This window comes from Lutjanus erythropterus, chromosome 23, assembly GCF_056507025.1.
Source record: "Lutjanus erythropterus isolate fLutEry1 chromosome 23, fLutEry1.hap2, whole genome shotgun sequence".
NCBI lineage: Eukaryota > Metazoa > Chordata > Actinopteri > Lutjaniformes > Lutjanidae > Lutjanus > Lutjanus erythropterus.
This window is the reverse complement of record NC_139339.1, coordinates 25,482,479-25,505,582: the sequence shown is the minus strand read 5'-3', so window position 1 is coordinate 25,505,582 and position 23,104 is coordinate 25,482,479. Positions and strand designations below refer to the sequence as shown.

General features: G+C 40.8%; 3 protein-coding genes across 3 annotated transcripts; all 3 read left to right on the top strand.

The window, feature by feature from the left end:
• Nucleotides 1-1,306: 1,306 nt before the first annotated feature.
• Nucleotides 1,307-22,312, top strand: c23h4orf54 (chromosome 23 C4orf54 homolog). The gene is made up of 2 exons (XM_084712712.1): nt 1,307-6,163; nt 22,132-22,312. The coding sequence occupies exon 1, from the start codon at nt 1,641-1,643 to the stop codon at nt 6,141-6,143; it is 4,503 nt and encodes a 1,500-aa protein (XP_084568838.1). The 5' UTR covers nt 1,307-1,640; the 3' UTR covers nt 6,144-6,163; nt 22,132-22,312.
• Nucleotides 13,465-16,512, top strand: LOC146306251 (nuclear factor 7, ovary-like). Its single transcript, XM_084712452.1, has one exon. The coding sequence runs from the start codon at nt 14,065-14,067 to the stop codon at nt 15,475-15,477; it is 1,413 nt and encodes a 470-aa protein (XP_084568578.1). The 5' UTR covers nt 13,465-14,064; the 3' UTR covers nt 15,478-16,512.
• On the top strand, nt 17,930-19,601 carry LOC146306250 (nuclear factor 7, ovary-like). The gene has a single exon (XM_084712580.1). The coding sequence runs from the start codon at nt 18,189-18,191 to the stop codon at nt 19,599-19,601; it is 1,413 nt and encodes a 470-aa protein (XP_084568706.1). The 5' UTR covers nt 17,930-18,188.
• Nucleotides 22,313-23,104: the final 792 nt, after the last annotated feature.

Here is a 23,104-nt window from a genome sequence, read left to right as displayed (position 1 = left end):
TAAAGGTGAGAGGAAAGATAAGCGTTATTGATTTTCTGTCCAACTGTCCCTTTAAAACAAGTAGGAAATAAATATTGAAACTTGCTTTTAATTTAAATCAGTTTTAAACTAAAATGTGGTCCTCTATTTTGAATCAGGAAAGGAAATGCAAGTTTCTGTAAATGAAACTTTATTTTTAAAACTACATGAAAAAAGTTGATTTGAAATTAAAATGTGAAACAAGACACCAGTCATGAACATGGAGTCTTTATGAATGTTTTATGACTGTTGTCATCAAGTGTCATTTAGTCAATTATGTCATTATAAATGAGGGTTAGGGTTAGAGTAAGGGCAGGGGTGAAAGTAACTGATTACATCTACTCCTGTTACTGTAATGAAGTCATTCTAGACTGAAGATTTAGAGAAACAGAAACTCCTTTGATTGAATGCTGCTATTTATAATGTATTAAACTTCAAAATGTAACTAATACTGTGAGTAGTTCCTGAATAGAATACTTTGAAGTTTTACTTAAGTAGTTTTTTTTTTACACAACAGTAGTTTTATTTGTAGTTTAGTAATGTTTCAGTAATGTAACAGTACTTGTACTTGACTACAGATTTTCACTGGGTAAGGGTTACTTGATAGTCAGTGACAACAGTCATAAGCATTCATTAAGATTCCTTCATGGTTATGACAGTGTTATGACAGTCTTATTAAGACCCCTCCAACTAAAGTGTTACCTGTGTTGTGTTAAAGTGTTACTTAAGTAAATGTAGTAATACCAAAGTGTAGAAAAAACTCTGTCACAAGAAAAAGTCCTACGTTCCAAATTTTAATAAAGTAAAAGTACAGAGGTATTGCTATCAAACTGTACTTAAAGTAAAAGTACTCATTATGCAGGATGAGCCATGTCAGGATATTGTATATTACCTACACAGTATCATTGGATTTTAATCACTGAGGCATTGTTGTGGAGCTATTTCATCATATTTTCATCATAATTTGTTTGATTGTCGACAATCTAAATATGTAAAGTAACTAAAAATAAATGTAGTAGAGTGCAAAGAACAATATTGGCCTTATGGAAAGTTGTAAAACATGGAAATACTCAAGTAAAATACAAGTACCTCAAAATTGTAATTAAATAAAAGTACTGTTTCCATCACTGATCTGCACCTTTAGTGTTCACTAACGTTTATTTTTGGTTACAGCCAAATAAAATGACAAAAGGTCTGTAATAATTTAATTATGATAAGATATTAAAGTAGGGGGTTTATGCACCTCATTAGTTATGATTTATTACAAAGTGGATGTTTTTTTGGGGATGGGCAACCATATAGTGATCATATTTAATGAAATGATTTAACGGGAGTCCTCTCAACGACCCCTATTGGTCCCTCAGCCACAGTTTGAGCACCATGTGGCCCAGACAGTAGTTAGTAATGTCTCTGGTCAGTTTTAGATCCTCGGCTTTGGGCTTCATCTCGCGGTGAGGAGGAATGCTTGGAGCGTTTCTGTGTCATCAGAGTGTCTCTGTGAGCGACCGCAGCGCGCAGCACCATCTCTGTCTGAGGGGCTGTGAGGGATCTTGAGGGGCTCCATCTCTGCCGTTTCTGTCCTGTCACACACCAAATGTAAACTTAAACCTGCCGCTGCAGCCATGAAGACTGAGCAGAGCTGTGTGGAGACACCGGCGCTCACTCTTCGGGGGGTCAAAGCTCTGCTCCAAAAAGCGGCGCACGTAGAGAAGGATGCCCCGGAGAGACAAGACGAGAGCAAGTACGTCGATTTGGACTTAGTGGACGTGAACACGGGGCAGGAGAAAGACTGTGGCTGTGGTGAAAGAAACCAAATGTCTGTCCTCATTAACAGCGGCGGCTCCGGAGCTGTGCGCGCCACGGAGCCAAGCCACGAGCAAGAGGTTAAACCCGAGGCTGAACCTGAGAGGAAACAGGATTCAGAAGATGTCAAGGATCCAGTCTCATCATCAGACCCTTGTCTTAAAGTAAAGTCAGAGGATCTAAAACCAGGAGACAAAAGCGAGCGCGTCATTACGCAGCGCGACGTGCCAAAACCCGAGGAAAACAGAGACGGTGAGGAGGATTTACACTGTAGTGATGATTATTTGAGCGGGAGAAGTGAGTCTCGTGATTATGAGGATGATGATGATGATGTGAGTTTGGTGCTTTCTGACGACTGCGTCCCGTGCGTAACGGAGGATGAGTCCCATTACATTACCACGCACGAGATCCAGCTCTCGGAGCTGTCCGACCATGAGGACCTCGGGGTGGACTCCTCAGCCAGCTGGGACATGGAGGACATGGACAACCAAGTGTACTCCTTTGTCGATTACGCCTCTTTTGACGGGGATGGAGCGGCGGGGGAGAGGGGGGACGGCCGCCAGCAGCGCGCTCCGGGCGCAGCAGGAGTCAGCACTCTGCTGGAAAGTGATCTGTGCGACGGGGCCAAGTTCAGCAGCTCAGATGAGAGTGTGTCAAAGCCCCCGCAGCAGCAGCAGCAGCAGCAGCAGCAGAGTGCGGGACAGATCCACCTGTCAATCAGAACCACCTCTCGAGCTATAAATGACCCCAGCAACATCCAAGAGGAACAGGGGAATATCCTTTATCATGCCAGGCGCGCCGGGGACATGAGTCGTTATGTGTTGAGGGGAGTTGATGGGAAGGCTGAAACGTTGTGTGACAGGGCAAAGTGTTTCATAGCCGCGCCCGGACGCTTACACTTTGGCCGAAAATTGAGGGGGAAAGAGGTCACCGAGTATTCCAGCGGTGCGTCCAGCGCTGTCAGCGAGCTGGACGACGCTGACAAGGAGGTGCGCAACCTGACAGCCAGAGCCTTCAAGAGCCTGGCCTACCCTTACTTTGATGCCATTAACTTCAGCACCTCCAGTGAGTCCTCTGCATCAGAGCATGGGATAGGCATCAACAGGTGGTCCACGTTTGTCGACCTTAAGTATGGCAACATGAATGTGTCACAGGGGTTGGATCAAAATGTTGTTTCCCATCAGAACTCATTTGAAATCGCCAAAAATGTAGATAACAGAGGTTATAAGGGCATCGCACTCGCAAGCATCAAACCGCCCGGCAGCAAGATGTTCACTCTGAGTGGGACCCCCCACAGCGCATCTTCTTCTACTAAGAAAATCCAACTGATGGGGAATTTCAGTCAGGGGCACAGCGGGGTGATAAGACTCACTGAGACCCTGAATTTTCGCTGCAATGTCAAATCAGGAATTCCCGAGGGAGAAAGACGCACTAACTTTGCACAAAACGCAGCGGGATCACGTTCCACGGATGAAGTTACCAACACTTTGCCAGGCGGCCAGAGGAGAGGGGCCAGCCAGCCGCCCTCTAAAACCATGGAAGACACTCACAAGAAAGCCATATTCGCATCCAGCCTGATAAAAAATGTCATTTCCAAGAAGATGCAGTTCGAACAGGAACGCAAGATGGAGCGGGGGGAGATCAGTGAGCCGCATCAGACCCCGTCCCCGAGCTGTGTGCACCAGGAGGGCGACGGCCACAGGGGGAAGGGGAGCAGGGAGCTGCACAGACAGAGCTCCAAGTTTTCCGAGAGCGGCTCTGACTACGCCATAATGTGCGTGGATGAGTTGGGGGACATCGTGGACAGTGGCTCATGTGATACCAAGAGCGACTGTCGGGCTCCCGCAACAGAAACTAATTTGGAGCCGGCAAATGAAGCTGGAATCGATACTAAAAAAGGCGCATTGGAAGCGTCTAAAAGCACGCTGCTTCGCAGCCAAAATAGCGCATTCAGATGCTGGAAGGACGAGGAGCTAGAGTTTCAAAAGGATCATAAAAACGATCAAACTCGAGAGGAGAAGCCGCCTGCAGCTAACGACAAAGAGGGCAAGGAGGATCAGGACTCATCGAGCAGCGGCAAATTGACTAAAATGTCACATTTGTTTGTGCCAAGTATCCAACTGCTGTCCAGCGACGGAGAGGTCGGACAGCAGCTGCAGAGCAGGAGTTATTCTCCATGTGGAGATGGAGGAGAGATCAAACTGCGCTCTGACAACACTCTTTACATCGCAGACTCCCGGAGCGTGGCTACGTCTAAATCCCCGGAGATTAAAATTAATTTAAGGAGCGTCCGGAACAATAAAACGGAGCCTTTTGGCGTCTCCAAGCTGCGCGCTCCTAATATAGGCTGTAACGCAGCCAGCAGCCTCATCAGAACAGACGACTTCAAGTGCCAGGCGCTGGCTGCAGCTCTGAAGGGTGAGTGTTCAGATAAAGTGCCGCATTTCATGGTCAGAGACATTCGAGATAATAAAGGGAAGCTGCAGACGCCCATACACCAAGTGAGAGACGTGCGTAAATTGGTTAAAAGCTCATATCACTTTGTTTCTTTGGATAACAACGAGAATAAATCCTCTGCTGACAGCCACCTAGAGCCAAAGAAGCAAATGCCTTATAGAAATCCTAACTCTGTGTCCCCTATAGTAATCAAATGTCAGTCTGTGAATACAAATAACGGAAAACAAGCTGGAAATCTGACTGAATTATCTAATCGAGAGCAGTTTGACATAGATAGGTCGTCTCCAGAGGGCGCTAAAAGCGCTCCACTGCAAAGGGCAGCAGGGAGAGCACCCATAAGTAACTCAAATAATGCTTTAGAGGTAGATACTGGATTGAAAACTGAAAGCAGGATAGTTTCAAAGAGGCAGGACAAAATATCAGATATCACAGATAAGAAACCTGAATCAAAGATGGCAAACCAGGTGGCACTGGAGAAGCTCCAGGCTGCTGTGAAAACCATGGAGCAGCTCTATGTGTTTGAAAAAAATGAATGGAAGAGGAAGAACGAGCCCCAGCCCCTGATGGACAGCCACGTGCTTTCACTGATCACCAGCGAGGAGCACGGAGGACCCGAGGAGGATGGAGCCAGAGGGTCCAATGTGAACAAGACGCCGCCTGTGGTAACGGCGTCCCCCGGCCTGCTGAGGCGAGAGGAAAAACTCTTTACTCAAAGTCGTGAAGAACGGCCAGTTACTAAATCGATGCCATCCACCAGCACCGCAGGGAGCAAGAACATGTTCAGCCTGAGCTCCAGCCTCAAGGCCTCTGCAACCTCGAAGACGCCCCAGCCAAGCACCGTCACACAAACACCTTTCAGCACCAAAAGCTTCGTCCCAAAGTCTCCAAAATTGCCCACATCCTTAAAAACCAGCCAAGTGAAGTCGAGTGGGCACGAGGGAGCTGAACCGAAGGAGCCGGAGAGGTCCATGCAGGAGTTCTTGAGCACCTCGGCGGACAACGAGAACTACCTGACCATTCCGGTAAAGGCTCCTGCCAGCAGCAACAAACAAGCCTCATCTACCGAGAAAACATCTGTGTACACGTTCACCACCCAGACGCAGCCAACCACACCCTCAGGACACCTTGGATCCAGCTCCAGGGGCCAGGACGACCACAACCAGTCCCCTAAACGTACCAGCATTGTCATGGAGACACGCTCACCAGATATCCCTCCCGCCACCATCTACCACTCCTTGCCATTGAGCATGTCCGCCAATCAACCCCAGGTGTACTGCTTCTCCCCGGCGATCACCCCTGCCCCCACCATGGACCCCTTCCAGGCCACCCAGAGGAAGATGCTTCTGGATCCCACCACTGGAAACTACTATCTGGTGGACACTCCAGTGCAGCCGGCCACCAAGCGCCTCTTTGACCCGGAAACAGGCCAGTATGTGGACGTGCCCGTGTCCCAACCTCCCATGACCCCGATGCCCATGCCGATCTCCCCTTTGGCCCTCAGTCCAGGAGCATACGGACACACCTACATGATCTACCCAGGTTTCATGCCAACGCCGTCCGTGATTCCGGCCCGGACGCTGGTCCAGTCACAGATGTCGGTGCAGTCAGATCCTGACAACATGGAGAAAGCCTCTGCGCAGCAGACTGAGGGCATGTACATGGAGAGTCCCTTCTACATGGCAACTGGAAAGTCCCCCCAGGTGGCCACCGGAGCTCAGCAGCAGGCCGCCGCCAACAGGCCGCCGCAGGGCTTCTCCAACATCAAGCAGCCGGTCATCAGCATCACCTCCCAGCAGGGGCCCCGGATCATCGCCCCGCCCTCGTTTGATGGGACCACCATGAGCTTCGTGGTGGAGCACAGATGAACAGCGGCTTACCTGGACAGGTGAGTAGTTCTGACTGTTCACCTTGTCTATGTACAGTGTTGTGTCTCATTATGTTAGATTGACTTTAACATTTGTTGAGAGTCACACAGACACATTGGTTGGCTGATGTTATCGGCCCGATATTGACCTATCACACCTATATCTGTCTGTATCCGTATCGGCGAGTGTTGTGTTATGGATGTTGTCTTTTCCTGGTTTTAAAGGGTGTGTTACAGTAAAGTGATGTCATTTTCTGAACTTACCAGACTGTTCTAGCTGCTCTCTTACTTGCCTTTACCCACTTAGTCCTTATATCCACATTAATGATGATTGTTTATGAAAAAATCCAGTTGTGTTAATATTTTGCAAAAGCACCAATGTCCATATAACTGAGCCCCAATTACTCTATATACTGTTGGGTAGTTTAATCTACAGCAGTGTTTCATATTCTATAAGAACAGCATATGTTTGCAATATTTGAGATTTTACAGTACTTTATTTTAGAGAACATATTGTAGCAAACCCCAGCCAGACAATGGTGAAGTGTACTGATGTTTCACAAGACGTTTATTCTGTCATATGTATATTGTATATTGTGGAAAAGCCTAAATATATCCAGATATTATTTCTAAGCCATATTGCCAAGCTCTAATTTGATTTGATTGATTAAAATCCATATGTATGGTTTTACTCCCTAGCATCGGTATCTGCACCAACACCCCAAAATACACTATAGCTCAGGTTTTAGGTTTGTTCTTGGCAGTTATAAACACACATGCACCTTTAAGTCCATTAGAAGCGCACAGTAGATAACCTTTTCCTACAAATAATCAAAGGAACAAATCAGAGTTTACTTTAATTTTCATGTTGACTTTCATGGATTCTGTTATGTCCTACAAATCTACACACAATGTACAAGTGAATTCATCTCTGCATAATGATCTTGTCTTGTTATTTTCTGCTTTTGATTACCAAGACAGTGACTGAATCTACTGAATCTACTGTAGTACTTCTGTTTCTTGCAGCTGGTTGAGAACTTTAGTTCATTCTTGATCTTAGAAACACAAGAGGAAAAGCACTAGGATCCTTATTTAAAAATTATCACATACCAGATTATTAAAAAAGTATTAGAAGTAAAAGTCTTGCATTCAAAATTTTACTAGAGCAAAAACAGGGAAAAAAATAACAGAGGGACAAAATAAGAGAAACTGATATCAACACTTGATAAAGTTCACAAGTATTAATAGTGTGTAAACAGGGTGTGGAGAGGAGTCACTTTTTCTTTTGAAACCCTTATGTCATTGAGATATAGGTCAACAATATTTGTGGGATAATGGGACACTTCCATGTCCTATTTTTGTTCAAATGTCACACAAGAGTGAGACTTGAGTACCTTCCTGCCTGGTCAAGTCCAGACTGTCGAACTGTCCATGTTAACCAGAATTCTCTGTTTAGCATGAAGTGCCATTCTGGTGTGACCCTAAATGATCCTGAACCATCCCTGCTTCTTAGGAAGTCTGCTCCCATGAACTCACCTACAAGATTAATTTGCATTTCTAATTTTCATACTGTAGTACAAGTTCTAGATCAGTTTCAAGGTGGAACTATGGAGGCACAAATTAAATAAATACATAAGATATTATAAAATAAATAGAGCATTTTTGCAGTTTCTAATGTTATTTCATAATGATGTTTTTTCTCACTGCTGCTGATAATAGTAAGATAATGAAACCCAACTTGTATGGAGGCCTGAAGGGGTTGAAATGAGAGAAACCAGTCAATCCAACATATTATAACTTATTTTATCCATATACTTATTTATTTTACAATGTCTTATTTATTTATTGTAAACACTTTGTGTTACCATAGCTGCCTTCATCTCACCTCAAAAAAAGCCTTTAAGAACATACAGAGTTCGAGGAACTATTCAGATCCTTTAATTAAATAAAAGTACTAATAAAACACTGTAAAAATACTCAGTTACAAGTAAAAGTCCTACATTGAAAATGTCACTTCAGTGAAAGAATTAGCCGGGGAACCATTCGAATCTGCCGTGTTCATGTTTTTATTTTAGTCTAGTGATGCCAGGCTATAAGAGTATGTGAGTATGGTCAGGGAAGTGTACAATATTTCTATTTAAAATGTAAAAGTATACAAAGTATAAGTGCATAAAATTGTTTGTAATTATAGTACTTGAGTAAACATACTAACTTACTCTTCACCACTGAGTACTTAGTGGATTTGTGGAATGTTCTCCATGCAATATCTTTCTATTTACATTTTTTTCTAGTAACATGTTAACAAGAGCATTAAGCATTCAACCAATCATGTACCAGGATTCAACATGTATGAAAAAGGAAGAGCGACGATGTGATAGTAAAGTTTGCGACTGAGCACCACAGCAGGCGCTCACACCCTCGAGCTGATGTGTGAATTCTGATATGACAGCAGAGATACAGAGGATTATATTGATATAAGATTCTTCATGGGCGGAGTGTTTGACTGTGTGTGTGTGTGTGTGTGTAGTAAAAGGTCAGGCGATGGCAGCCGTTTGTTATGTGTATACACACGGACGGCCTCAGCTGCTGCTGGACATCAAGAGGCTGCCTGGCAGGTCAGAGTCGTGGCGGGGTCAGCCGGCTTTTTATAGGAGCAGTCATTTAAAGACAGAGAGAGTGAGAAGCCAGGTTCACATGGTCTCCAATCAGCAATTACATAAACACAACATGCAACATAGCAGCAGAAAGCCCCAGCTGCAGTGTGGGACTTCCCCGTCTCATCTGAGAATGAAGAGCTGCATACTGGAGGACTCAGTTATGTTAATAAAGTAATCAGATAGCCTGCAGTCTGATGGTCTAGAGACCGGAGAAATGGGCTTTTGATTAAATCCTACATGCAAAACTCAATGATCATGTACCTCAACTGCTACTGTTGTGGTGTGTTTGAATAAACTCCCACAATTGTAACATCAGCTGAAGTCAGTAGGACCCAGTTCAGGGTTCCTACATAATTTAGTTTAAGTCAAATTCAAATGCTTTTCAAGCATTTTCATGGTGCATTTCCAAGCGTTTCCAGCATCTTACAGCTGTGGTAAATAAGGCCTACAGTAAATCAGGTATTATTGTGATATAAACAACCAAAATTATGTGTCATGAACTCTACATAAGGGTGACAAATAAAAGGAAAACTCAACAAAGTTTCACGTTTCTTATGTTAACTAGTTATTAGTTAGCATTTTATTTTGAAAGTAATAAATTTACAATTTCAAGCAACTTTAAGCACTTTATCCAACATCCAAGCACTTTTCAAACCTTGAAAACTTTACATTAAAATTCAAGCATTTTCAAGAATTTCCAGCACCAGTGAGAACCCAGAGGTCTTTTTTGGGTGCCAGAGGATCCAAAACACAAAGTTATCTAAAATGTTGAAGCTAATGGCAGATCTGAACATGTGGCTGTTAGATCATCAAATGAATTAATGTGCAGGTTGAAAGCTACGTCTCCACACCAGCAGCCACAGCTAACATTAGCATTAAAATTCACTTTTAATTTGATTTAAAAATTTCTGTTTGATATTCAGCCCAGAACTTCCATACACTACACACTGGTTACTAAATATGGAATTATAGCAGGTTTGGGAAAGCGAGGTAGTCTTACCAGTTTATCAGTTTGCAGCGAGAGAGAGAAATACTTTGGAATGCAACACACCTGAATCCAACTCTCCAATCAACACACCTGAAGATACAACGGAACTGAATAAAAAATATGTTGCAGAATTTTGGAATAAATTACACTCGGCTTGTGGTGCTCGAAGCACAAAAATACATTTGAAAAAATCAAAACCAGTGTCTCTTTCCAAAATAATAATCCACACTCCTTGTTGTGAGCAGTTGCGTGTAGGAGCTACTTTCTTCCTGAAGTAGAAACTACCAGAACTACGACATTGGTTTTGAATTTTTTGTAGAAGCCAAGTGCCATTTTGTACCATCATATGGGAGGGAAAGCAGACATCTCTCCAGCCAATATAGCCCAAGTTCTGTAACTCACACCAAAACTATCTACATGGATAAAGGCCAGGGGGAAAATATGTATTTTTGATTGTGGGGTGAAATGTCCCTTTAAGATAACACAGCCTGTGTAATTTCTCGAGTTGGTGTACTCTTTTACACTAATAGTGTATCACAACACATAAATGTAGGTAGTGTTGTACAAATTCACATTTGGAGAGAGGTAGCTCAGAGTTCCATTCACTTAAAATGTGCTACTTCACATTCATTTTCTTGCATTTCTAAAATATATATATATAGAAATATAATCACTTTCAAACAGAGGTGCTGGAATCTTTATAATGATGTCATATTAAATGTTTGCAATATTCATGTATTCTGTCATTTTGTATATATCCATAATTATTAGCAACAGTTTACAAGAATTTGAGAATGTTTTACCACCAACATACTGCTGAAATTTCCAACTGGAAACTGAAAAATCAGACTTTCCAATTCAAACTGAATGCACCATAATGCACGAGAGCTACGCTGAGATGAAAAAGGAGATGAAACAGAGACAGAGAGTCTGTTTTCACTGTGACAGACTCCAGTCTGCAGTGGAGTCAAACATTTCATGCTGCATGATCAACCAAAGATTTTACATCACGTCAGTATTTCTGTCCATATTTACACGCTCTGTCTCTCTCTACCATGACACTTTTCTCATCATCTGATGACGTGAGCTCTGTTGTCTCACTCAGGAATGAACAGTGTTCATGTTGATTAACTGATCCGTTCAGTTCAGGATTTATCGAAGACATGAGCATGTTGAATGAACGCTCGTCTTTTAGTGCGTTCATGCACAACACTGGCTCTGGGTATTTGAGAATAGGATGTGAAGTTACTATAACAGTGTGTGTTTGACATACTGAGCAATAATGTGGAGGTTTACCCTTTTTAAAATGTGTTAACCTCTTTCACATTTGACCAGCGAACACTCAGGGTGTGAATATGAACACAATAACCCAAAATTATAAAGGAACAATTGCTGTTTTTTGTTATAAGGTAGCTTTGAAATAATATATAAAATCAGATTTATGCAGAAGTTATCACTCCATCTTCCCTTAAATGTCCAGATTTTTGCTAAGTTTTACATTCTTAATAGTAATAGAACAAACACTCTGTTGTTACAGAATAACTACACGCTAAATCATCTCTTTGTTTCTCTCAAATGTCCATATTATTGCTGAGCAGGTCAGTAATTTCTGTTATAAAATCCCAAATTGTGTCTCCCTTATTCCATAGCATCCTAAATTGTTGGTAATGACAAAAAATAAGTTGTCTAAAAAGTAAAAATATGAGTGTACAGTTTTGAGCCTGTAATTCCAAATGAATAAGGTTATTAAATTGGACACAATAAAACCAAACTGTAGCTATACGGAGCCACAAAGTGTTCAAAATTAAATACCAAAAAGGCAAAGAAAAAACATGATAACATGAGAAATAAATCAGGCTGCTGTGGACCAGACACAAAAGATATGAGGTCCTAAAACTGGCCAAATTTCTAATAATGAAATGGTCAGAAGTGTTCTATATGGGGCTTTTATACTGCTGCTTACTTTTTCTGAACTGCCATGCGATGAATTGTGGGCAAATAGTTTGTCCAACACTTGATGTTTTACAGTGAACCATGCATGTCACATACAGGTTGTAATGACAGTAGCAGCAAAAGTAGAAGAAGAACATTTCATTTCATTTCACACCTGCACTTTCACACCAGCAGATTAAACTGGACTTACTGGTTCATGTTCATCTATGTACCAGCACACTCATAAAACATCTCTTTGTCTTGCTGTGGCGTTATTCTCAGCCTTGGCATCTCATGCTGGCAAACAAAGTGCCCATATAAGCAAATGAGAACGCTGTCATAAAGCCTTTTTAATGTGGTTACCATCAGATGTGTTGTGCTACTTTTTTATGTTTCTATTCTTACTGTTTACATACATTAGTCAACTACAACTGAGCACAAGCTTAAATGTTAGACTGACTTTATCAATAGTTTCATCTTGTTGACAGTTCAGTTGGTTCAGTGTGGGTCGCACTTTTCACTTACTGCCAATAGAAAAAAACTGGGAAAGAACAGCTCTAACTGCAAACACTGCTCTCTGTCTGATCAGGGTCATACGTTGTTGTGATGATTGGACCTTCAAGTGAAGTAGAGTACGTGAACTGTGAATATTCCTGACTTGCATAAAAGAAGAGGCAATGCAAGCAGCACTATCTTTGGTTAAAGATCTTGTAAAGCAACGACACATGTTTGCTCTGAGTTTGTCACACTACAGAAATGTATCTTATCAACCATCCAGCCAAATTTGAATGATTGAAAAAGTCACAAATCAAGTATATAAATTAGGTCTCAAAATCATGAAACAATGAGCAGTTTTCTCTACTCTGAAACACTTGGATGGACACTCTGTATGGCAGTTTTATTGGACATGACTGAGGACAGGAACAGGATTTTTTCTTTCTTCTGGAGCTGAAGTGAACCGCTGGCCTAATTTGGACTGAGAGTCGCTGTCATTCGTGGGGCTTATATAGTGTTGGGGGACCATTACTCCAGCACGCCACCAAGCCATGTTTCAGGCCCGGCCCGAAACATGGACAGAATCCTGAAGACAGACATCATTCAAAAAGAAAAAAGAAGAGGTAATTGCTTAAGTGGTAACAAGTGACAGTATCATTGGGTATAAAAGGGGCATCCTGGAAATGCTCAGTATGGATGAGGTGATGTTCACCACTGTGTGAAAAATTGTGGGCAAATAGTTGAACTGTTTAAGAACAACGTTTCTCAACATGCAGTTAGATGGAATTTAGGGGTGTTGCCATCTACAATCCATAATATCATTCAAAGATTTAGACATAAAGACATAAAGAAAAAATGCTGCAGACTTCTCTTGGTCATCTGAGATGGACTGAAGTGTAAAAGTGGTCTGACGAGTCCACATTTCAGACTGTTTTCACAAATCATGGATGTCGTGTCCTCCAGGCGAAACAGGAAAAGGACCATCCAGATTGTTACCAGCACTGACTTCAAAAGACAGCATCTGTGATGGTATCATGGTGGTAGTTGTAATGTCTGTGAAGGCCCCATTAATGCTGAAGGTACATGCAGGTTTTGGAGCAACATATGCTGCCATCCAGACAACGTCCTTTTTAGTCCCTGCTTATTTCGGCAAGACGATGCCAAGACACATTCTACGTGTTACAACAGTGTGGCTTCGTAGTAAAAGAGTGTGGCTGCCAGTCTGACCTGCCTGCAGACTGTTGAGCAAGAATGGGTAAAAGTATCAGTTTCAAAACTTCAGCAAAAGAAAAGATGATAAAGTAAACATTCCCCTCATCCAACTGAAAGATTCTGAAGGCATCAGAATGAGTGTAAATTCATTAAAAACAATAGAGTTAATCATTCTGAATATTAAATATGTCTTTGTGCTGAATTCATGTGAAATCAATGCAAATCATTGCTGGAAATGAACTACACGAAGGTCACTATAATAAAATCAGTCTACAACGCCTAGTGAGCAATGAGAGAGGAATGCTTTGGAATGCAAAACACCGGTGACACACCCTCCAGGACAGTTCACCGTTTTGCATTTACGGGAAATGTTCTAACAAAGCACACCCTTTCTGAGAATCAAGATATATACCGTCCGTACCGTATATATGCCATTGTCTCTGAAGACTGAGACACACACCGAGACAGACAGAAGGATGCGGAGCATCCTCCACTGAGAGGAAAGTATTTAGGAGTAATGAAGTTACTTGGAATACTGCTACTTCAACCTGTTGCTGAAAGAGAGTTGTAGAAGCTTAAAGCCCAAACTGATTTCCTGTGTGAACATCTGCCTGCTGTTTTTTCCACCTCACTTCGAGATGGCTGCTCGGATTCCTGAAGAAGAGATGGATATCTTTTGTCCAGTCTGTCAATTCAGCTTCAAAGATCCTGTTGTGTTGTCATGTAGTCACAGCTTCTGTAGAGACTGTCTGCAGCGCTGGTGGGCAAACAGACTCATTCATGAGTGTCCAGTTTGTAGAAGATCTTCAAGAAATGACCCAACCAGTAACTTGGCATTAAAGAACCTGTGTGAAGCCTTCTTACAGGAACTTTCTCTAGAAGAAAAAGCTTCTGCAAAGTCTGAGACTCTCTGCAGTCTGCACTCTGAGAAACTAAAGCTCTTCTGTCTGGACCATCAGCAGCCAGTGTGTGTCGTCTGTCGAGATTCAAAAACACACACTAACCACAGATTCAGACCCATCGATGAAGCTGCAGAGGATTACAAGGAGGAGCTCAGGAAATCCCTGAAGCCTGTAAAGGAGAAATTGGAATATTTGAATCAAGTTAAAGTTAACTGGGATCAAACAGCAGCACATATTAAGATGCAGGCTGGAAGCACAGAGACGCAGATTAAGGAACAGTTTAAGAAACTTCACCAGTTTCTACAAGAAGAAGAGGAGGCCAGGATCACTGCACTGAGGAAGGAAGAGAAACAGAAGAGCAGCATGATGAAGGGGAAGCTCGAAGCTCTGAGTAAAGACATAAAAGCTCTTTCAGACACAATCAGAGACACAGAGAAGGAGCTGAAAACAGGAAGTGTCTCATTCCTGCAGATCTACAAGGTTGCTCTGAAAAGAGTCCAGCAGCGCCCCCTGATGGATGATCCACAGATGGGTCCAGGAGCTTTAATAGATAAGGCCAAACACCTGGGCAACCTGACCTACAACATCTGGAACAAGATGAAGGAGATGGTTACGTACTCTCCTGTCATTTTGGATCCAAACACTGCAGAATCTGACCTCATCCTGTCTGATGATTTTAAAAGTGTGGTTTATAGGAAGACAGCCACACAGCCTCCAAAAAACCCAGAAAGATTTGAAGACTACCTCACAGTCCTGGGATCTGAGGGCTTTAACTCAGGGACTCACAGCTGGGGTGTTGAAGTTGTTAATGATGCAGACTGGGGAGTGGGTGTGATAGAAGAGTCTGTCCAAAGGAAGCCACAGATTCTGACTGGATGCTGGGGAGTATGGTTCAGTGAACAGAAATACAAAGCGTTTTCTCCACCTACTGCAGACAAAGTTTTCTCAGTAAAGAAGCCGCCTAAGAGGATCAGAGTGCATCTGGACTGGAACAGAGGAAAACTGTCATTCTCTGATCTGGATACTAACACAAACATTTACACCTTCTCATGTACTTTCACTGAGAGACTGTTTCCATACATTAACACCCTAAATCCAAAGCCACTGAGGATATTACCAGTGAAAGTCAGTGCAAAGTTAGAGATGTAGATGATCATGTTAATGAAAGAGATACTTGGGTTTTAACATGAAAACAAAATTTTTTGGCAACTACTTAGACAAAGAGTGTATATCAGAAGTGTGCAGGGTAAAAATATTAAGTTACAAAATGATCTGTTGTTTGCAAAATAGTGTCTGTATACTTGGTATAATAATACAGCTAATTGGCCAAGATGTTTAAATAATATGTTGCTAACTATTTTGCTGTTAAAGGAGCAACACGGTGATTTAGTGGGTTGTATAATGTTGTGTAGATGATTTTTTAAAAAACAAATATTACAATTTACCTTTACCAACAATGTGCTGGACTCATGTTAATGTGAATTTTCAGGCATTTTCTATTTGTTGGAAGAAAAAAACAAAACAAAACAAAACAAACAAAAAAACACTTGCAAAGAATTATTAAACAGTAATTTGCTGGTGGTGACAAAAGTATGTGGGTAATGATCTGTCTGTGAAGATATAGATTTATGAGTGCCGATCATGTTTTTGTACAGGTTAGGGCAAGTTTGTAAATAGAAAAGATAACCTTCAAATCAAATCAACCTGCAGTCATATTTTATATTGCATACAATTACTAAGGTTTTGGCATTTTCTATGGAAATCTATTGCTGAGCATATTGAAGTGAAACAACAACAACATTTTTATTTACAGATTTAATCCTGCTGTATTTAAAATTAAATTAATTAACTCCTGATAATATAATAATTAATATTAAGCTTTTCCATTTTTTATTGTCACAATGTATGCCAATGCATGCCATAATGTGATTGCAGATAAAATGAAAACAAAATGGATTGCTGGTTTTCATTAATGCAATTCATAGCAGCTTTAGCCAAGGCTTAGTTCCAGACATTTGTCAGTGTCAGTCATGACTAACAGACAATAACCATGGGATAAAAAACCCAGGCTTCCTCATTCACAGAAACAAAACCACTGTGTTGGCATATAAGCCACATGCTGTTGCTACAGAGGCCAGTCAAAAAAAATGGAAGGTAGTTCACAGGCAAAGAAAGTTAATCCTCGTTCTAGTGTTGCTGCAGTACAATGCAGTGTTCTGCACTAACGCAGTTTGTTAATACTGTATGTGTAAATGCGCATACAAGAGAGTACTTTGTAGCATTATCAAGACATATTGTCTGAAATGGGTACAAACCAGAATGCAGTATCTTGTGCCCACTTGTGCTCAGTGGTTGAAAGCACTTTTATGCAAGTACTGTACAGTAAAATTTTTAGGTTCTTGTACTTTGAGTATTTCCATTCTGTGCTAACTTTTCAGAGGGTTTCATTTAAAAAAAACAGCAAGACCAAAATACTCAATATATTACTAAGTTACTATTAACTGAGTTGGGAACCACTGGACTAATGTAAACTTCACTGTTATAACTATCTCTGCTGAGCGCTACTTGCATATTGATTCATCAGCATTCATAAGTGAATAATGTAAAATACAATAATATATCATTTGCAGAACAACTAATTTTACTTTTGATACTTTAGATACATTTTGATTATCATATGTACTTTTGAGTAAGATTTTAAATGAATGTTTTACTTGTAATTGAGTGCTTGGTATTGATGCTTTTACTTAAATAAAATATCTGAGGACTGTACTTCTTCCACCACTGATGTACTGGCTTTACTGGACTTAACTTTGGTTTTGGTTGACATCTATCCTCAGTCCACTGAGTTAGATGTGAAAATATTCTGTCTCTTCACACTGTTTTTGATGATGCCCGATCACCCTATCACTCCTCTCCCACTCCATGCCTCTCCTGGTCAGAGCCACTGTAAATCACCACAGGAAAAGTATTCCCTGTTGTCGCCAATCCTAACCCGACCATGTTCAGGGCCCTTTTCCTCTAAATTAGCTCTGGTTCTTGAATCAGTTCCACTCAAGATTCTTGGAACCTTGAAGCTGTCTAGCAAACCAGCCTGCATTTCCACTAGTTTTGAGTGGAACTGTTGTAATCAAGGATGTCATCAAAAGAGGATGTTAAACAATGCAAAACAGCCTGTAGAATATGTTCACGCTCCCGTTGGTTCTCACGAAAAACCTGCAATTTTTTGTTTCCAGATGGGAACCAGCTTCTCAGGTTCAGAGCCAATCTATTTTTAGTGGAAATGCTCTGAATGGTTCAAACGTGGGTTAAGGTTGAGGTCTTAGAATTTCCTTCATAGCTGTTAAAATCAACAGTGATAATGAGTGTACAGATCCCCTTAAGTCCCAGAAGTAACTTAAGTGGTCTTGTGCAATTAGTCAAGGGGAAGTTAGGGAGTCTGATCAGTCCATAAGACTACAGTAGCCCATCTGCTGTGAGATCAATGCTTTAGAATACAACACACCCCCTCGGTCAGTTCAGTTCATGGCTCAGCATATAAAGAAGTGTTCTGACAAGCTCCACCCATTCTCACACCATCAAGATATAAGTGAGGAAATAAAGTTTCTTTGCTTAGGAAAGAGACACACACTAAGTGACAGACAGCAGAATACAAAGACCACAACTTCACCCGACAGAGAAGAAGTAAGGAGGGGATTACTGCTGGAGTACTGCTACATCAACCAGTTGCTGGCTGTGTATACCTTTTTTTTAAGATTCATGTCTCTAAGTAAAAGGAACTTTCAGTGAACTTTTCAATAGCCACAACTGTCCAACTGATTTCTAGAATCTGCCTGCTGTGTTTTCTGCCTCAGTCAGAAATGGCTGCTCGAATTTCTCAAGCAGAGATGGATTTATTTTGTCCAATCTGTCAAGAAATCTTCAAAGATCCTGTTGTGTTGTCATGTAGCCACAGCTTCTGTAGAGACTGTCTGCAGCGCTGGTGGGCAGACAAACTGATTCATGAGTGTCCAGTTTGTAAAAGATCTTCAAACAGTGACCCAACCAGTAACTTGGCATTAAAGAACCTGTGTGAAGCCTTCTTACAGGAACTTTCTCTAGAAGAAAAAGCTTCTGCAAAGTCTGAGACTCTCTGCAGTCTGCACTCTGAGAAACTAAAGCTCTTCTGTCTGGACCATCAGCAGCCAGTGTGTGTCGTCTGTCGAGATTCAAAAACACACACTAACCACAGATTCAGACCCATCGATGAAGCTGCAGAGGATTACAAGGAGAAGCTCAGGAAAACCTTGAAGCCTGTAAAGGAGAAACTGGAATATTTGAATAAAGTTAAAGTTAACTGGGATCAAACAGCAGCACACATTAAGATGCAGGCTGGAAGCACAGAGACGCAGATTAAGAAGCAGTTTAAGAAACTTCACCAGTTTCTACAAAAAGAAGAGGAGGCCAGGATCACTGCACTGAGGAAGGAAGAGAAACAGAAGAGCAGCATGATGACACAGAGGATCGCGGCTCTGAACAGAGAGATAACAGCTCTTTCACACACAATCAGAGACACAGAGAAGGAGCTGAAAACAGGAAGTGTTTCATTCCTGCAGAACTACAAGGCTACAGTGCAAAGAGTCCAGCAGCGCCCCCTGATGGATGATCCACAGCTGGGCCCAGGAGCTTTAATAGATGAGGCCAAACACCTGGGCAACCTGACCTACAACATCTGGAACAAGATGAAGGAGATGGTTACATATTCTCCTGTGATTCTGGATCCAAACACTGCAGAATCCCACCTCATCGTGTCTGATGATCTGAATAGTGTGATATACAGACAGACTTACATGCAGCTTCTACAAAACCCAGAGAGATTTGAAGGCTACCTCACAGTCCTGGGATCTGAGGGCTTTAACTCAGGAACTCACAGCTGGGATGTTGAAGTCAGAAATGATGCAAACTGGGCAGTGGGTGTGATAGAAGAGTCTGTCCCGAGAAAGGGACTGATTCCTACAGGATACTGGGAAATATGGTTCACTGAACAGAAATACAAAGCATACTCTCCATCACTTACAGACAAAGTTCTCTCTGTAAAGAAGCCGCCTAAGAGGATCAGAGTGCATCTGGACTGGAACAGAGGAAAACTGTCATTCTCTGATCTGGATACTAACACAAACATTTACACCTTCTCATGTACTTTCACTGAGAGACTGTTTCCATACATTAACACCCTAAATCCAAAGCCACTGAGGATATTACCAGTGAAAGTCAGTGAAAAGTTAGAGATGTAGATGATCATGTTAATGAAAGAGATACTTTGGAACAGTTTAGACAAAAACTGTATATTAGACTAATACTGTAAGCTGCAAGTTGCAGTATGGAGACACATTAGTGACTAAAGTATGTAAACAATGATCAGTGTGCAGGGTGAAAATCTGAAGTTACAAAATAGGAGGAGCCACACAGTGAGTGAGTTTAGTGGGTTATATAATGTTAAAGATCTTAATCAGGATGATGTTTTAACAATATTCACAATGTCAGCTACTTTATCTGATCAGATATGTGTGTCGATGTCATGTTGCTCACACTTTCGGCAACAGCTTAGGCAGAATGTATATTAGATTAACACCCTTTCTGTGTTTCTCCAAAATACCCCAAATGTATGGAGGCACATTAGTGCCATACGTATGTGGGCAGTGATCAGTCTGGAAGGTGAACATTTCATGTGCACATTTGTGTGCAGAATATGTTTCAGCACAAGCAAGGGCAAGTTTGTAAATAGAAAAGATATTTTCCTCAGACAGTCTCAGATGAGAAGCTATTTTCCTGAATCTTGTCCTGTTTGTCCCAAAAATTAACTGCTGGTCATAGTAATAGATAGAAACAACACATGAATCAATCAATGAAAATGTAATATAATGATCAAGTCACTTATGTACACTATAATTCCTGCTTTAGTTTGTAAATATACTGTTTGTTTTTGTAAAATGTGTGTTTGTCAGAGAATTACTGATGTATTTCCACTTGTCTACTGCACTAATAAGACTTTAATAAAAAACTAACTGTTTTAGCCAGACGATTTAGAGTGCAGCTGCCACTGAGAGGATTTTGATGAGAAATATCTAAAAAAAAATGTGCTAGATCCAAAAGCTTGATGTCAACTTTATCCACTGAAAATGTTTAAAATGACTAACTCACCTATCACCTGTGTGTAATGGTTCATGTGTCTTGTACACTGCTACAGCACTGTGCTTCACATTATACTCAGAGTCAGTAACATATCTGCATAACATTAATAACAAATTATCAGAATCACAGTCTGACGTTACTCTAAATTATTCTGTACATTTGAATCCTTCTGATTTAACACGCCACCCCCCAACTCCCCTGTTCTGAATTTCATCCATTCTCATCTGGGCACCCTATTTCTGCATGCTAGCAAGCTGTCTAACTGGACTTACTGGATCCAAGTCCATCTTCTACCTGTACCCTGATTCAATAAACACTACCCTTGTTTTCCTGTAGTGCTTCCCCGGTCTGATGCCTGACAGTACGGCTCAGTGAGTGCTGGGTGACTTTGGCAGATCAGTGGAGTAGAACTGATGTGTGTTCAAACATGAAATTCATAACAAAAGTTGAATTTTTTATTTTTCAAATTAAACATGGGTGAATAAATAAGACTTTTTTCCCCAGAATCGTCACATTCTACACCAGTGTTTCCCAATCCTGGTTATCAAGGAGCACTGCTCTGCATTTTTAGTTTAGTTTCATTTAGTTTTTCAGTTTAGTTTTATGTGTTTCCCTGTTCCAACACACCTGATTCAAAGGAACAGTTTGTTATCAGGCTTCTGCAGAGACTCGATAATGAGAAATTAAATGAATACCATTTTTATCACTCATTTGTATGATTTTAGCACAAGAGAATGTCGGCTTGTTTATACAGCAAAATCAACTGCAATGAAATAGAAATTACAAGGAAAATTAAACTTTTATACTGGCAGATAATGTAGTACCTAAGTTTGAAAATTGACATTTAAATTGTGCTGACAGAATGTAACTGCAGATAAAATGAAAACAAAATGCACTGCTGGTTTGCATTTTATGTAAGTCAGTCTTTAGCCAAGGCTTGGTTCCTGAAATTTTTCAAAGTCAGTCATGCCTGACAAACAAAAACAGTGGCATGAAAACACAGAGGCTTCCTCATTCATGCCAGTGAAACCACTGCACAAAAACTACATGGTGCTGCTACACAAGGCTAAATCAAAAAAGCTACAAGGCAAAGAAAGTTAATGCTTTCCCCTATTTGTGTACTGTGCTTATAGTCATCCACACTACCTGGTAGCCTACTGTACATACAATCAGAATTACAGCTGATCATGCTGATGTCAACAAAGCAAAGAGACTTTTTGGTTGGGTGGTTCATGGGTTGATGTCTGTTGTTGCAAGTCAACAGAAATAACGCTTAAATCAGCATATTACTTCTATTGTTATGACAAACAGTAAGGTATGTTCAGCCTTTGGGTTAATTTTGGGTCACTGGGTACTTAAAATAATCCGTCTTCCAAGAATATGACATCAGACTAAATAATTAAGTGAAAACATGGCAGTTCAGTCTGATTATCAGGCTCAGTGTGAACAAAATCAAAATCAAATTGGTCTCAGAGCAAAAAGCGATTCTACAAATGAAATGTTTAACGCGTGGAAACACAGTTTACTCTAATAATAGTTCCTCTGGTAAATAAGTGTATTTTGGTTTCAGCTGTTGGTGTGTTTACGGTGTGTTCATAAGACCTTAATGTCTGTTTTCTTGTTTCCCAACAGGTCTGAATGCTGAACGAAGGCTGTACTTCCCTGAGTTTCCACATCATACGGATATTCTACTGGCTCAAGGCGTTGGATCAGGCCCCTTGCTAGAAGTGGGCTCATTTACATCCTGCTTCACTTTTTCTAACTTGTACAAGCTGTGTATAAAATATGTATTTTTTTGCCTTGTTTTATAATATCAAAAACTCAATTCTTGGGCCTATATTGGATTGACTAGTGCCATAATCAATCACCACCTAAACTAAACAGGGTTTAATTCTGAAAATTCTTCAGTTTTAACTTGTCAGATTATGTAGTTTTTTTGTGATTTTGTAATTTAATTTTATTTTAGAGCACATTATTTTTATTACCACCTCTTGTGTGTTGGACTTTATGCACGTTGACCACTACTGCTTTAAAAAACATGAAAGTCAGCATTGGGCACCACGTGTTTTATATACCTGGGAATGTCATAATTAAAATTAGAGATATCAACCATTTCATTAACAATAATATTGATATTAAGAGCATGTTTTTTAACCTATACAATAGCAGACATCCTAGAGGTCTTTAATTACGCACCTGGCTTGCATACATACCAGAATATTCACATTTTTATACATGGTGAATTACATCAGATTCTTAGAAGTTTGTGTTGTGTTGAGGTTCATTAAGACAAAACACTACGGGTGAATAAGGTAAAAAAAAAATCTCACTCACAGATCTCACCATGAAGCTTCCCCAGTTGATTATGTTTATTAAGACAATTATTTTTTGTATTGCAGGTTTTCTGAAATTGTATGTTTGAATATGCTAATTAGCCGGTATCTAATTTAATATGTAATAATTTGCATAAATTTCCAGTACAGAATCTGAGCATTGGATAAAACCAGGTTAGGGTTAGCCAGGTTCAAAATTCTTATTTCATTTTAATAGCACGTTGGAGGGAAAGATTTTATATACATTCATTAAATAATAGTCAGCAGTAGTA